Genomic DNA, 16,717 nt, shown 5'->3' on the forward strand with positions numbered 1-16,717 from the left:
TTCGTTCTAGTGGGCATAAGGTTGCTATTGAGTCGGTACCGACTCGATGGCACCTAACAACAACACTTGCTTCCTTTGTTAAATTTCTTTATCATTCTCTAGTAGAGTTCTGAGCAAGCCATCGAAGGTAGGTCAAATGGGTGGTATCTTCAAGTTTGTGCATTCTTGTGCATCTCCCCTCACTTCATATCAGCTTGAAGCTTCACTCTCAGCTCTAGCCCTCCCACGGCTAGGTCAGTGTCCATGGGCTCAGGAGTTCCCAAGTCTCCCTAAACTTTGGACCAACCAGCCCTTTTTCTTCTCCTTCTCATCTCAAGGTTGACGAGTCTATGGAACATGGTCAAACTCAGCCCACATCTTCATTACTGCCTTTCCCCCACTTCCAGTCACATGTAGAACAACACAGTTACCAGTGAGCTTACATGCTTGCTTGTATGTTCCCTTAAGTTTCAGTCTTGGAGGTGGGTTTGTCCTGAAGGGACTTCATTACTTGCCTTGATGAAGAAGCCAATAGTTTTTTTTGTGTGTGTGTGTGTTTTTCCCCCTTTATTCTTTATATTCTTAAAAACTTTTTATTCTGATTTGGGTGGCAATTTACAGAACAAATTGTTTTTTTTCTCCCACTGAACAATCAGAAGCCAATAATTTTAAGAAGCCCGAGTGATACTGAATCCTGATGTGGCACTGTAGGATAAGCACTGGACTGTAAGTTCAGTTTGAACTTCAAGATCAGTGGTTCAAACTTACCAATTGCTCCCTGGAAACCCTACAGGGTCACTAGGAGTTGGAACTGACTCGACAGCACTTAACAACAACAGTGATTCTGTACTATAAGTATTGGATTGCTAACTGCAAGGCTGGCAGTTCAAACCCACCAGTTGGTCCTTGGGAGAGAGATTTACAATCTCAGAAACTCTATGGAGGTTCATTATGAACTGCAATCAACTTGATGGCAGTCAGTCTGCCCAGAACATTGACCCACTTAAGCCTGGATAAAGAAAGGTTAGGAACACATGAGTATTTCTTTTTTTCTCCAAGTGTTCATTAACAGCAGGGGAGGGGAACCTATTTTCTGCCAAAATTTATAATATCATTTGTAGGCCATACGAATTTGCCAAAATTAGCCTGCTATATTTGGTCAAACAATTAGCTAACCCTAATGTGGTATCTGGAACTGTGGTTGCCTTGGCAGGGCCAGACCACATAATTACATGGGCCTTATCGGTCCATGGACCAGACGTTCTCCACCCTTGATTTAAAGAAAGCAGAATTTCTCTGGCTAGAATTTTTCACCTGTAGCAATAATTCAGTCATTCTGGCCTCCCCGTGGTTGGTATTGTTAGGTATCATCTGACTACCTAAAAAATATTGTGGCAATATGGTCACACGTTTCTTCCTGGGTTAAGTGGCCTGATCCCTATGAAAGCCAATGTCCACTAAGGATACTCATCAGTTTATACCTGGTCTACACCAATAGCAAGAAGTCTAAAATCTTGGACCTAACATATCCATAAGTAGTTAACGGTGGTACAATGGTTAAGCACTTAACTGCTAACCAAAGGGTCAGCAGTTTGAACCCACCAGCTACTACTTGGTAGAAAAGACTTGGCAATTTGCTCCTGTAAAGATTTCAGCCTAGGAAACCGTATCTCAATGTAAAAAATACAAAAATCCTCACCACTGGACCAAGAAACAACATTCTTATTAACAGGGAAAAGATTGAAGTTGTCAAGGACTTCATTCTTCTTGGATCAACTATCAACATTTAGGGAAGCAGCAGTCAAGAAACCAAACGATGTATTGCATTAGGAAAATCTGTTGTACAAGACCTTTTTAAAGTGTTGAAGAGCAAAGATGTCAGCTTGAGGATTAAGGTGTGCCTGACCCAAGCCATAGTATTTTCAATAACTTCATAAGCATGTGAAAGCTGGACAGTGAGTAAGGAAGACCGTAGAAGAATTGATGCTTTTGAGTTATCATGTTGGGAGAAGAATATTGAAAGTGCCATGGGCTGCCAAGAGAACCAATAGATCCATTTTGGAAGAAGTGTAGCCAGAGTACTCCTTGGAGGCCAAGATGGCCAAACTCCGTCTCTCATACTTGGGACATATTGTCGGAGGGACCAATCGCTGGAGAAGGATATCATGTTTGGTGAGGTGGAGGGTCAGAGAAAAAGAGGAAGACCCCCAATGAGATGGCTTAGCCACGTGGCAGCATTGATGGACTCAAACATGGCAACAATAGTGAGGTTGGCCCAGGACCGGGCAGTGTTTCGTTCTGCTGTGCATTGGGTTGGTACCGACTCGATGGCACCTAACAACAACACTGTCCTATATGGTCACTGTCAGTCAGAATCGACTCAATGGCATAGAACTACAACAATAATAACATACCCTGTCACTATGCAAAAACATGTTAGGGCCTTTCATGAACTAATCTCCCCTTCACTCACAAATTTGTAAATTGCATCTGTTGCCATATATCATCTCCCTTACAGTACTGCTGGAATGACAGCAGTAAAGGATTTCCTTGCTTGCCCAGAAATCCCACTTTATGCAAACACCCATAATGAGCACTTACAAGTTGTCAACCTTACCTTCTCTGCTCCTGCTTCTTACAGGTTATTCCTTCTACCTACAGTTCTATTCTCTGCCTCATTATTTCCTGTGTCAAATTGAGGTGCCACTTTCCCCCTATTCTGTAGTTTAGGTCAGGTTGGCCCTTCCTATGTGATTCCACTCTGTATTCACTCACTTTTGAAGCACTTAACCTATCTTCTTTCTTTATTCCCCATGAGACGTTGTTTTGAAGACAAGAGTGATCTTGTATTTTATTCTCTCTCTATTACCTAACCTAGCAGTGTGCTCAGCATGTGGTAGGCACTTGGTGAAATAATGGTGGTGGTGGTGGTTATGTGCCATTGAGTCGTTCCGACTCATAATGACCCTGTATAGGGTTCTCTAGGCTGTAAATCTTTACAGTAGAAAGCCTCATCTTTCCGCCGTAGAACAAGTGGTAAATTTGAACTGTTGACCTTGTTTGTGAACCAATAAGGGAGTGAGGATCAAAAGAGATCATTAGCTCCAGCTATCTTAATTGTGGTAGCAGTTACACAGTGAACACACCTGTCCTCACTCATGGACATGTTTAGCTAAACTGGATGCACTTCATTGTATGTCCATTGTACTTCAATGAAGCTGATCTTTACAGAGTCATTACTAAGATCTATTAGAGGAGACATAGGTAAAGGAGGGATACATTTTGGAGAAAAAACACCAGTAGAATAAGCATTTATCTGTTTACACAGCAAGGTCAGAAAAATTTGCTTGCTTTCAGGAGCTAGCCTTACTATGTTTAGGTCTTCGTGTGGCACTGTAGGATAAGGACTGAGCTGTTAACCACAAGGTTGGTGGTTCACACCAACCAGCTGTTCCTTGGAAACCCTATACAAGGTTGCTATGAGTCAGAACTGACTCCATGGCACTTTATAACAATGCTCAACTTTTATAAAATATAAGGTGTTTTTATAATGAAAACTATGGATAAAAAATGAGTATCCACTACAAAGAAGACAACTTGTGAATAACCACACATTTCAAAATTTTAAGAAAGTACAAGATGTTTTAGGTCAAGTTATTACTTCTACAGCTACAATCACAGTATTTTTTTTAACTTGAGTGAAGGTTTATTGACAAGATCATCAGTCTTACATTCCACAAAGCAGGCATTTTGTTTCATCTCAATGATTGCAGTTCCTTCCAGGCAACAACAGTTATTTCACTTCCTCCCTGTGGTTCCTAGTTCCAGTCCACCCTCCTTCCTATTCCTTTTAAACTTGGTCCTGAGGTAAATGTTCCCCTTTTGATTTTGAATGACTGACCATCCCAAGGTGAGCATACCTTACTAGTGTTGTTGTCCCCCCTATATACACCTATCTACATGGCTGAAAATCGGGTTGCAAGGTGAGTTCCTTTCCAGAACTGAAGGGTGTTCAAGGGCTATATAGCCTCAGGTTCCTCTAGTCTCTTTCTGACCATTAAGCCTGGTCTTTTTTTCTTAAATCATTTTGAGTTTTATTCTACATTTTCTCCCACTCTCCTTGGGACCTTGTAGTGTGACTCCTTTCAGAGTAGTAGGTAGTGACAACCAGCATCTAGTCAATCACAGTATTTTTCAACTGAGATTCTAGAAATATTTAGGAGATAAAAACTTATAAACAATGTTATTTTGATTCTTATATCCCTCTCTTACTGACTTTTTACTTTTGAAGTAATTAGTTTCACTGGACCATATCTGGTTAATGGAAAAGCTGATTTCAAGCCACTTGCCTTCCTATACTTTCATCTGATCAAATAGTAATATAAAAAGAATCCTAGCCATTCTGGTGGAGAAGGAGGGCAGCAGAGGGGCAAGCAGGGGGGAGAGAAGGGCTGCCTAATGAGAAATTCTGCAGTTCACTGTAGATCTCAGTAACAAGGAGCAATGACAAGAGATTCAGTCTCTTCAGACAGTGAAAGACTGAGAACACGTTCCCTCTGGCTGTCAGTATCAGTTTATGGAGCTCTGGTAGCACAGTAGGTAGAAGTTGGGCTGCTAACCTCAAGTTCGAAACTACCAGCTGTTCTACTGGAGAAAGATGAGACTTTCTGCTCCCACAGAGATTTACAGCCTTAGAAATCCTATACAGGGTTGCTATGACTTGTAACCAACTCCACGGCATACCACTAGCATACATATCAGTGCATACATTAGCAAGGATAGATACATTAATTAAGTAGTGATGTCATCAACTGCTATAAGCAGCTCTGGTAGCGTAGTGGATTGCACAGTGTCAGCAGTTTGGATCTACCAGCTGTTCCACAGGAGAAAGATGAGGCTTTCTACTTCTGTAAAGGTAGACTTGGAAACCCTATCCAGGGTCATATGAGTCAGAATCAACTTGACAGCATGCAGCAACAGCAACAACTGCTATATTTCAACTTTGAAAGTCAAAGGGTATGATTAGGATACTCCAAATGGAACTGGGATAAAGCACTGAGGTCTTCACTTTAACACCATGAGATGAGCATTCCAAGTCCCAATGCTTCAGGTGGAACACTGGGCTCAAGGGAGTTCTGAGTTAAAAACTTAATGAATAAGAAGGGAAATTCTTGGTGCAAATATGATGTGGTATATTCCAAAGGGGAAACAAAGCCCCCTGCTGGAAATAATGTATTCACAGTATTCTGCACACAGTTACTGCTCTGTCATGAGATAAGCTACACCAATGTGTGCCTTCAGGAGAGCTGAGGATCAAAACCAAATTCAATTAACTTTCCTTTAGGATGGATTCACTATTACTACTAGCCATTCACTATCACTTTCTCAAGCCACCATCTCATAAAATAAACACTTGGCTCTAAATCAAACTCCTCCTAAGCTTCTTAGCCAGTGTAAAGCTAAAAGACAGGCATTTGTTACACTAACTTCTGAATGTCAGTTTTCCTAAGAGCGAATTTTAAAGCGTCTACTTAAACGTTCTTAAGCTGCTATTGGCAATAAGACTATGCAAATGAGAATGACTCCTCCCAATATAACATTTTAGTGATTTTGGAAAATGAGGAACCTTTAAAACTACAAGTTATTCTTGTCAATTGCTGTGTTCACCTTAATCTCAGCATATACAAAAAGCTATATACTCGTCTAGTATATAAACAACCCTCTTGATAATAGTAACAATGTAGAAAAATTATCAGACTAACCGTGGATGGCCTCTGCACCATGTTCTCCAGCCTGGTGTGGCTGAACTCCAGGCTGATGACATTATAGAGTTTCTCTCGCTCCTCCTCTGGGGTCTCATAGTAGCGTGTCCATTGAGCCATAGTCATTTCAATGCCCTTCTGTGTGTTCACATCCATGACATCCACCATTCGACGACTCCCTGCCACAAAAGATGCAGTGATCACTTCTTCTGAGCTGCCAATATCCCTGAATATATTCGCAATGTGAAACTCAATTGGAAGGAAACCCATGATCGTTTCTTACTGAGTACTCAATAGAAGACAAAGAGACAGTTCCTGTTCAAGTTGTAGAATCAACAGAAATTCAGAGAGAGAGCTGAAAGTAACACTAACTCCTAGGGTGCGATTCCTATATGGTCAGGCATGACTTTTACACTTAGCATGTTATTTAACCCTAACAAATCTAAATGCTAAGTACTAATCCTCATTCCATAGAGGAAACAGGTGTGGTACAAAGTTCAGTAAAACAAAGGGTATAGCCCAGGCAGTTCAACTCGAGGCAATGTACTTATCCACAGAGCTAGATTAGATGGAATTCTAATCTGCTGTCCATTCATTCCACAAATACTTACTGAATGATAAAGACATCATGCTTCCCAATTGGATAACAAGTGCAACAAAGAGCAGAATGCCACAGAGATATACAATGTAGTTGTTGTTGTTGTTGTTATGTGCCGTGGAGTCGGTTCCGACTCATAGCGACCCTGTACAGGGTTTCCGAGGTCGTAAATCTTTATGGGAGCAGAAAGCCTAATCTTTCTCCCACAGAACAGCTGGTAGTTTCAAACTGCTGACCTTGCGGTTCACAGCCAGATTCGTAACCACTATGCTACCAGAGCTCCTTACACACTGTAGTAGAGGGGACAAAACAATAGATTTCGTATCAGAGACTAAGTTTAACTCTCAGTTCCAATACTACCTTGGGCAAGTTATTTAACATCTTTGAACCTTAATATCATCTTCTATAGTTTGGGGATAACATTACCTTGTGGGCCACTGGGAAGATTTAAAGTTAAGTAAAATGCTCAACACATAGTAGGTGCTCAATTAAACAATAATGAAAATAAAATATCATTTTTCTATTAGACTGATCAGAGAAGATTTTAGGAAAAAAGGAAGAAGAGACATTTGAGTCTGGCCTTGAAGAATAAAGAGATCGAAGATACAACTATTGGTCTGTTTCATCTGGAACAAAAAAAAAGAAAGGATATCTAAGAATCAGAGAAGTAATCGGACTACAGGAACCACTGCTTCCTTTACTGTGAGATCAGAATTACATAATGCCCAGCTACCATCACTGAAAGTTCTAACCAAGAACATAAAAAGGAATCCTGATAAAAAAAAAGGAAGAATATGTGGAAAAGAATTTAAAAATTTTAAAGAATCCAGACTTACTGGACCTTTTGAGTTTGAAGGAGTCCCCGAGACAATGGCTCTGAGTTGCTCATCTAATATTGAATTGAAACTATCTCCTAAAGTCATCTTTAAACCAAGTAACAGTTTGGCCAAAAGAACAAAAATTGTCACCCTTGAGTATTTTGTTACTTATGTAACAAGAATAATGATAAAATGTTAAGAATGCAACCAACGCCACTAATCATTATGTCTAGAAACTCTGAAATGGGAATGGGTTTTACTGTGTATAAAATAAAATACAAAGAACTTCAACAAGCTTGAACAGCGAGAATTTCAAGCAGAGGCAATAACATAAAAATGACATGAAGAGAGAGTACAGCTAAAGGTTAAGAATATGGTGGTCAAAGTAGAGAGAATAAAAAGTTACCAATGGAACATTAACACTGTTGGCTCAATCTCTAAGAACCTAAAATACACCTACTACTGCCTGCTCTGGCTGGATATACCAAGCAGTGTTAGAACCTGGACCCCTGCCTTCAAGAAGTCCACAGTCTTATTAAAGAAAAGAGGACAAGAATATAAACAGTGAAGTTGGATATGACATAATACATATAAGAAATATAACTGATAATAGAAGAAGGTAGTGGACTAACCTATCCTTCATATTTTGAAATTAGTGAATGCTAAATAAAAACCACAAAGGCAACCACAATAATACAAAAGGAAAATAAATGCTGGCAAGGATATGAAGAAACTGGATTCTTCAAGCACTGTTGGTGGGAATTTAAGATGGTGCAGCCGCTGTAGAAATCTGGCAGTTCCTCAGTAAGTTAAAAAATAGTTACCATCTGACAGAGCAACACTATTCCCAGGTGAATGCCCCAAAGAAGTGAAAACAGATGTGCAAAGAAAACTTGTATATGAATGCTCAGAGCAGCATTATTCATAATAGCCAAAGGGTGGGAAAAAACTAAACATCCATCAACAAATGAATGGAGAAACAAGATGTTATCTATATCGTTACAATGGAATGATACAACACAGTATCATTCGTATCTATGGATGAATGTTATTCAGACTTCAAAAAATTCATTAAAAAATTCCATTATCTTTAAATTCCAGGTTTCCACCCACTTTCAGAGTCCCCTGGTACTACATGACTCCATTTATATGAACTATCCCCACACAGGCAAACCCAGAGGCAGAAAGCAGATTAGTGGTTGCCAGGGGCTGGACGACAGCAGAAACGGGGTGTCTATGTGGAGTGATGGACAAGTTGTATAACTAGAGGCTGGTGGTGGTTCATACATTGTGAATGTACTTAAGCCACTAAATTGTACACTTTAAAATGGTTAGTTACAGTGGTAAATTTTGTCAGGCTTATTTTACTACAAGTTTTTTTTAACTAAATGGTTTTGTTTAAGAATGCAGAACAGAGCAAAACCAAAGTTCCACTCATCCAATGCTATCAATATTATCAAGAGTTCAGAACATTCAGATAAAATAATAATTAAAGTCACAAACACAGCTTAACATTTATTGAGCAATTACTACGTTCTAAGGACTTCACGTTTACTTGTCTAAGGTTACAGAGCTTGTAATTAGCGGATCTGGGGTTTGAACCCTGACTTTGTTCCAGAGTCCACACTCTGACATCACATAAAATTTATAGGACAAAAGATAGTTTTCTTCTGGGACATAAACTTAAGCTGGAAATGAACACTCTACTTTAGGTTTCAAACAAGAATAGATTAACTAAAATATATGTGGTGGTGATGAAATCATGGTAATCATCAATATTTTGTTTGTTATATTTTGAAAGTCATTAGTTATCTAAGAAAAAAAGAAAAAACTTGGGACATATAGCTAGACACCAGGTGAAAATTCTGATCTGTGTTTAGTTAAATATAATCACTACTGACTTTCAATTGCAGCTGTGACAACCCATGAGTCTATTTGGAAGGAAAAAGGTTACAAACGGCTTTCAAAGATCACTTAAGTAGTAAACAAATGGTTGAGAAATTAAAATGGGGAAAAAAACAAGATTCCTTATACTGTATAGCTCAGAAATTTGGATACTCCAAAGCTATGATGGGATCCAGGAATCTACATTTTAAACAAGTATCACATGATTCTGCTGTAGGTTGCCTGTGGAACACATTTTGGAGAAACTGAGCATTGTAAGAATGCCAATCAATAGAGAAAAGCTGATCCATGCACTCTGGGTCTAGGGACTGTCCTGTCCTGGAGGTCCGCTAAGGGGAGCAGTCAAGTGACGGACCAGGAAATACTCAAGCAGGGTTTCTAGGTGCCCAGTGAGAGTCCTGTCTTGTGAGGAGAGGGAAGACATTTCAATTATTCCAATTACTTAGCACCTAGTACTCTCAAAGGAGCCCTGGGAGCGCAGTGGTTACGATTCGGGCTGCGAGTCACAAGGTCAGCAGTCTGAAACTACCAGCTGTTCCATGGGAGAAAGATGAGGCTTTCTGCTCCCGTAAAGATTTATAGCTTCGGAAACCCTATACAGGGTTGCTATGAGTCGGAACCAACTCCACGGCTCATAGCACTTAACACAGTGCTCTCAAAGGACAGTGCTAGTCACTAAGAAATAAATGGTGGCAAGCAATGGCTGTCAGTGTGGGATGAAAGAAATTTCCTCTACCTGGTCTCTGCAATTTTCATATCCTAGATTAACAGATGAGTCTCCAGTTGTCTAGAAAGGGCCCTCAAGTGGCCAAGAGATAGTACTGCAATACTTAATTTCCAAAGCAAAAGGAAAGCACTGGAGCTGCCGTGTACATGAAAACCATAATCCAAGTTTAATGTTAGAAAACTTTTATTTCAAGTCCTGCTGAAAATACTTCTAAAAGACCTTAATACACTTTACTACCTTATTGTGTACAAAAGAGTGATGACCCCTGAACTAAGGACCCAGCGATGTCTCAGGACTATACAGCAGAAAGCTGAGCTGAACTTTTACTAGCCCCCCAAAGTTTTCTTCCATAATTGTTGTCAGTACCCATGAAGCCAACATCAACACATGGCGACCTCGTGTGTGCCAAACACAACTGCTCCACAAAGGTTTCCAGGTGGTGTGACATTTCCGAGGAGCCTCTGGGTGGGTTCAAACTGTGGACCTTTCAGCTAGTAGTCAACTGCTTAATCCCATGCACCACCCAAGGCGTCCTTTCTTTAGTTAGGTTGTTCTAATTTGCTTTGTTTTCCTAGACTTTGAATATAATACATTGCAAATCAGACTAAGTAGAGACTCAAGTTAACCACTCACTAATTAAGAGGAACGATAGTGTATCTACTTCCCAGTTTACAAACTTCAAGCACTGGCCAAATTATCAAATGGAGTACTAGTGACAATATGCTGGAAATATCTCTATTGCCTTTAGGGAAAGAAAGGGAACCACAGATATAATGAAGTTTCTCTCTTGGCTAAGATATGTAACTTCTCAGTTGACTGGCTAGGCTGCCTTTTCTTGAGTGATTGACAGGTAGACTATGATAGAATGGTGGGTCGGAAAGAAGTAGAGGGTCATCTGTTCTGAGTCTAAGCCATACTAAATGAGGCAACAACTTCTGGGACTCCCTTTGAGAAAATCCTCAGTTGTTAATGGAATAGTAGTTTCTAACTAAGCACCCACTGCAGGGTGCTTAAGCCTTAAATCACAAGCCACTGGCCTCAAAGACATTATCAAGGAAGATATTGTGATACTCACCTACACACATTTTGACATCGTTCACAGTGAAGTCTGGATCTGGCATTCTATGAGACAAACACCAGTGAGTATAAATGGAAAGCCCAAGTTCCCTAGTTAATGTGAGTCTTTTCTTAAAGTATAGAAACCCCTCCCAATCAGACAAAATTAGAAGAGAAATACATTTTAAATAAAATAACAATATACAACAAAATGTTAACCATGGCATATTTCAGGAGGTATACATTTGTTTGTTTTTCGTTGTTGCTGTTTTTCTTAGGCGCCATCAAGTTGAAACACTGTCCAGTTCTGCACCACCCTCACAATCTTTGCTCCGTTTGAGCCCAACTGCTACTGCCACTGTGCCAATCCATCTCGTTGGGAAACTTCCTCTTTTTCTCCGATCTTCCACTTAACCAAACATGATACTTTTCTCCAGAGACAGGTCCCATCTGCTAACATGTCTAAAGTATGAAACACAAAGTCTAGATGTCCTGGCTTCCAAGGTACATTCTGGCTGTACTTCTTCTAACAAAGATTGTGTTTTTTTTTTTGGCAGTCCATGGTACTTTTAATATTCTCCTCCAATACCATAGCTCAAATGCATCAATTCTCATACGATCTTCCTTTTTCACTGTCTAACTTTCATGTGCATATCAGGTTACTGAAAACACCATGGCTTGGATCAGGCACATCCCCCTTAGTCCTCAAACTGATATCTTTGCTCTTCAACACTTTAAAGAGGTCTCGTGCAGCAGATGTGCCTAATGCAATACTTTGTATGATTCCTTGATTGTTGTTTTCATGAGTGTTAATGGCTGGTCTGAGCAAAATGAAGTCTTGGACAACTTCAGTTTTTTCTCCATACTGAAGTTGTCCATTTGTCCAGTAATGAGGTTTTTGTCTTGACACTGAGGTGCAGCCCATACCAAAGGCTGTGGTCTATGATCTTCATCAATAAGTATTTGAAGTCCTCTTCACTTTCAGCAAGCAAGGTTATATATCATTTACATACCATAAAGTTGTTTTCCTTTTAGCACATCTAAATTTTCTTATTTTCCTGGGGAGTGGTTGTTGAGTTTGAACTGCTGATCTTATGGTTAATGTTGCTGTTGTTAAGTGTCATTGAGGCAGTTCGGACTCTTATCAACTCTATATAGGGTTTTCAAGGAGCAGCTGGTGAGTTTGAACCACCAACCTTGCAATTCAAACCAACCTTGTGATCCAGTGTGTATTCTACAGTGCCAGATGAAGACTCTAGTTAATAGCCCATGCTTATCCTATAGCGCCACTAAGGCTCCATAGATTTTTAAATTTACATTCCGACTCAAAGTGGCACAATCAGACAGAATAGAACTGCCCTGTAAAGTTTCAGGCACTCATCTTTACGGAAGCAGATTGCTCCCTCTTTTTCCATGGAGCAGTTATCTTTTGAACCACTGACCTTTTAGACAGTGGTTCAAACACTTAAAACACTGTGCCATCCAGGTTCCTTCCTGTACAAACATGAACTATTTAAAAGAAGAAAAAAACATACTTCTTAAACTAGATGAGAAATTGTTTAATTATCTACTGTTTGGGTTTCAATACTGCCAACTGCAACCCTGAGTATAACAACACCCCAAACAAATTCAACCGAGATTAGGGCACTTACTTTATTCCAAGGCCATCGGAGTTCTTGAAAATCAGAGGGTCTCTCAAGCCACCCCGCTGGATATACTCTACATTAAAATCTGTCACCAGAGGGGGAAGACCATTGTTAGAAAAGATAGAGAAAGATAAGAGGACATAAGCAATAAGGTAGAGATGGTACTGCCAATTCTGTGCATAGTTATGGTCTCTGAGACAATAAGTGCTTGTTACTTATAGACTCTCTTAGGATACAAGGAAAAGAATTGAGAAGCAGGCCATGAGAGGCCATATCCATGTTTCTATAGGAAATTCAGAACTTAATAGGGGAAGGGAGGAATAGTGCTATTATTGACCTCATAAATCCTAAGCAGAAATTATCATCACTCTGTCTCTTCTTATCAGTCAAATAAATAAATTCTGTCCAGTACTGTATACTGTGACACCCTTGTCAGTTTGCATTGGGGTCCCGCTTTAGTTCTGATGGGGTGAGTATATATATATGTTGTTGTTATGTACCGTGGAGTTGGTTCCGACTCACAGCAACCCTGTACAGGGTTTCCGAGGCTGTAAATCTTTACGGGAGCAGAAAGCCTCATCTTTCATATACAAATACAGATAAATACACAACATACACATATAAAAGAGGTTTATTGCATCATTATGAATTAAACACAAAATAAAGGATAGGGAAAGAAGGAATAACCTTTTTTTACAAAAACAAAACCAAGTAACTCTTGCTATTAGCTGCCACTGCTGCAGTCCTTGACTTGAGGTGCCCCACACCACATGAAATGAACGAGATGCTGCCTGGTCCTGCACCATCCCCAGGGCAGACTGTGGAACAGACCATCAATTACTCATATGCCTGTGGATTGGACATTTGTGATTCTACAGTTCACAGAGGTGTCATTGGCTTACTCTTTCTAAGTAGATCTTTAGATCTTTCTTCCTAGTCTGTCTTAGTATATATAGAAACTCCACTGAAAACTGTTCAGCATCCTAGCTATACAAAAGCCTCTGTTGACAGAGGGGCGGTGACTATGAATGGGGTGCACTGACTGGGAATCAAACCCAGGTCTACAGGATGAAAGGCAAGAACTCTACCACTGAGCCACCCTGCCTCCTAACACTACTACTCTACTGTAATACAATCTCACTTCTAATTCAGCAAAGAATGACCCACCTGGAGTGGGGCACGTAGCAAGGAAAAATCAAGATAAACAGCACTAACACACAATCTTTTAACTACAGATTCTGAATCCACAGGTCCTAGAATCTATTGTATGTGCTGTGGAGGTGGTTCCAGTTTATAGAGGCCCTACAGGACAGAACAGAAGCACCCACAGGGGTTTCTAGGCTATCTTTATGAGAGCAGATGATGAGGTCTTTTCTCTCATGGAACTGCTGGTGGTTTTGAACTGCTAGCATTTCAGTTAGCAGCTGAGCACTTAAATGTTGTGCCACCAAGGCTCCTTCTCAGAGATTACCCTTTCCCAATCCAGAGGCTGCAGATTGAAACTAAAGTGATACTGACCTTTTCCTTCCATAAAAGTAACGAAATTTGCATTATATTTGTTGGTGTGGAGCTTCTCTTCCAAATCAAAAGTTCTCTTCCCTTCAATTTCATCATCTGAGATGCCATCGTCTTCATAGCGCCGCCGCATGGTACCACGCTAGGGAGAAGAGAGGACAGGTTGAAATCACAGACTTCTCATGCCTATCTAACTGGAGTCATGTTTCCTACACGTCCACAGTGAGTTTAACTTAAGTTATGTCAAGCATCAATTTTCCTTGTCTTACAGATCTTTTCTTTCTCTCAGCACAAGATCAGCTAATATTCCCAGAATTTAGAGTATAGCAAAGTTTTATATTCTAGTGAGTCACTGGGATCTTTACTTGTGAATTTTATCTATACTTTTTGAGCCTAGAGATATAAATTCAGAAGAAAAACCATGACCAGACAGGGTCAAGTAAACATTTTGTCTACTAGAGTGGTGACCACTCGTCTGTCAGTTTGTTGCACTGTGATGTTGGAAGCAATGCCAACAGTATTTGAAATACAGTGGGGTCACCCATGGTGGATAGGTTTCAGCTAAGCTCCTGGACTAAAACAGACTAGGAAGAAGGAGAGGCAGACTACTCTGAATGTCTAATCAAAGCAGTGAAACACTGTCAGCACCAGAATACTGAAACATAATGAATAGAACCAGAATATATTCAGATATACTCCTGAAAGATGAGCACTTATGACCTAAAGGCATTCAAAAGATGACTAGGGAAGAGCTACCTCCTTAAAACAGAGCTGACTGTGAAGATGTGAATGAAGTAATCAAGCTTTCAGGACCTTCATTTGCTGATGGTCACAACTGAAAATGAAGAGAAAGAGTTGCAAACATTCACTAATAATTGGATCATGGAATGTAAAAACTATGAATCTGGGAAAATTGGAGGTTGTCAAAAATGAAGTGAACAGTGGAACGCATAGAGATCAATATCCTAGGCATTAGTGAGCAGAAATGGTATTGGTCATTTTGAATTTGACAATCATATACCCGGAATGACAAACTGAAGAGGAAAGGCATCACAATCATCATCAAAAAGAACATTTCAAGATCTATCTTAAAGTATAATGCTGGCAATGATAGGATAATATCCACACATCCACAAGGAAGACCAGTTAATACTATTATTATTCAAATTTCCCCACCAACCACTAATGACAATGATGATGAACTTGAAAAATTAGGACTAGACCTCAAGATTGGTTTGAATCACAAGGTCGGCTATTCAAACTCACCAACCGCTCTTAGGAAATCCTAGACAGGGTAGCTATGAGTCAGAACTGACTCAATGGCACTTAAAAACAACAACAGCAACCAACTTCTTTAGTCTAAAATTGATCATATAATCAAAACTTATTAATAATTATTGATGACTGGTCACCACCTGTCTGTCAGTTTATTGTACTGTGGTGGCTTGTGAGTAGCTGAGATTCTGGAAGCTATGCCACCGGTATATTAAATACCAGCAGGCTCACCCACGGTGAACAGGTTTCAGATGAGCTTCCAGACAAAGACCAGGCAGAAGGAGTGACAAACTAATTCCAAATATTTAGTCACTGAAAACCTTATGAATAGCAGAGAAACACTGTCAGATACAGTGCAGGAAAAGGAGCCCCTCAGGTTGGAAGGCACTCAAAAAACGACTGGGTAAGAGCTGCCTCCTCAAAGTAGAGTTGACCGTGATGACACAAATTGAGTAAAGCCCACGGGACCTTCATTTGCTGATGGGGCACAACTCAAAATGAAGAGAAACAGCTGTAAACACCCATTAATAATCAGAACATGAAATGTACAAAGTATGAATCTAAGAAAATTAGAAATTGTCAAAAAAGAAATGGAACATATAACCATTGATATCTTAGGCATTAATAAGCTGAAATGGACTGGTATTGGCCATTTTGAATCTGACAACCACATGGTTTACTATGCCAGGAGTGACAAAATGAAAAGGAATGGTGTTGCATTCATCGTCAAAAAGAACATAGCCAGATCAGTCATGAGGTAGAACGCTGACTGTGATAAAATAAGATCCATGCGTCTTATACAGGGAAGGCCAGTTAATACCACTATTGTTCAAATTTACGCAACAACCACTAAAGCCAGTAAGCATGAAATAGAGGAATTCTGCCAACTTCTTCAATCTGAAATTGATCAAACATGCAATCAAGATGTATTAATCATTACCGGTGATTGGAATGCAAAGTTTGGGAACAAAGTGGAAGGATCAGTACTTGAAAAATATGGCCTTGGTGATAGAAATGATGCTGGAGAACGCATGACAGAATTCTACAAAATCAATGATTTGTTCATTCCAAATACATACTTTAGACAGCATAAGAGATGACTATACACATGGACCTTGCCAGATGGAATACACAGAAATCAAATTGACCACATCTGCAAAAAGAGATGATGGAAAAGCTCCATGTCAGCAGTGAAAACAAGGCCAGGGGCAGACTGTGGAACAGACCATCAATTACTCATATGCAAATTAAAACTGAAGCTGAAGAAAATGAAAACAAGTCCATGAGAGCCAAAATATTACCTTGAATATATCCCACCTGAATTTAAGAGATCATCTGAAGAACAGATTTGATATATTAAACACTAAATGCCGAAGACCAGAAGAGTTGTGGGATGACATCAGGAACATCATATATGAAGAAAGCAAAAAGTCATT

General features: G+C 39.8%; 1 protein-coding gene across 1 annotated transcript in view; it reads right to left on the minus strand.

Moving 5' to 3' along the window:
- KDM2A (lysine (K)-specific demethylase 2A) overlaps window positions 1-16,717 on the minus strand; it is a 160,826-nt gene that overhangs the window by 57,633 nt on the left and 86,476 nt on the right. Inside the window, exons 2-5 of the mRNA XM_006860861.1 lie at window positions 14,010-14,148; window positions 12,498-12,576; window positions 10,865-10,911; window positions 5,742-5,920 (exon numbers count right to left, since the gene is read on the minus strand). Coding sequence (XP_006860923.1) covers window positions 5,742-5,920; window positions 10,865-10,911; window positions 12,498-12,576; window positions 14,010-14,148 — 444 coding nt within the window. The remainder of the gene's footprint in view (window positions 1-5,741; window positions 5,921-10,864; window positions 10,912-12,497; window positions 12,577-14,009; window positions 14,149-16,717) is intronic.

Source organism: Chrysochloris asiatica, unplaced genomic scaffold, assembly GCF_000296735.1.
Source record: "Chrysochloris asiatica unplaced genomic scaffold, ChrAsi1.0 scaffold00040, whole genome shotgun sequence".
Classification (NCBI taxonomy): Eukaryota; Metazoa; Chordata; class Mammalia; order Afrosoricida; family Chrysochloridae; genus Chrysochloris; species Chrysochloris asiatica.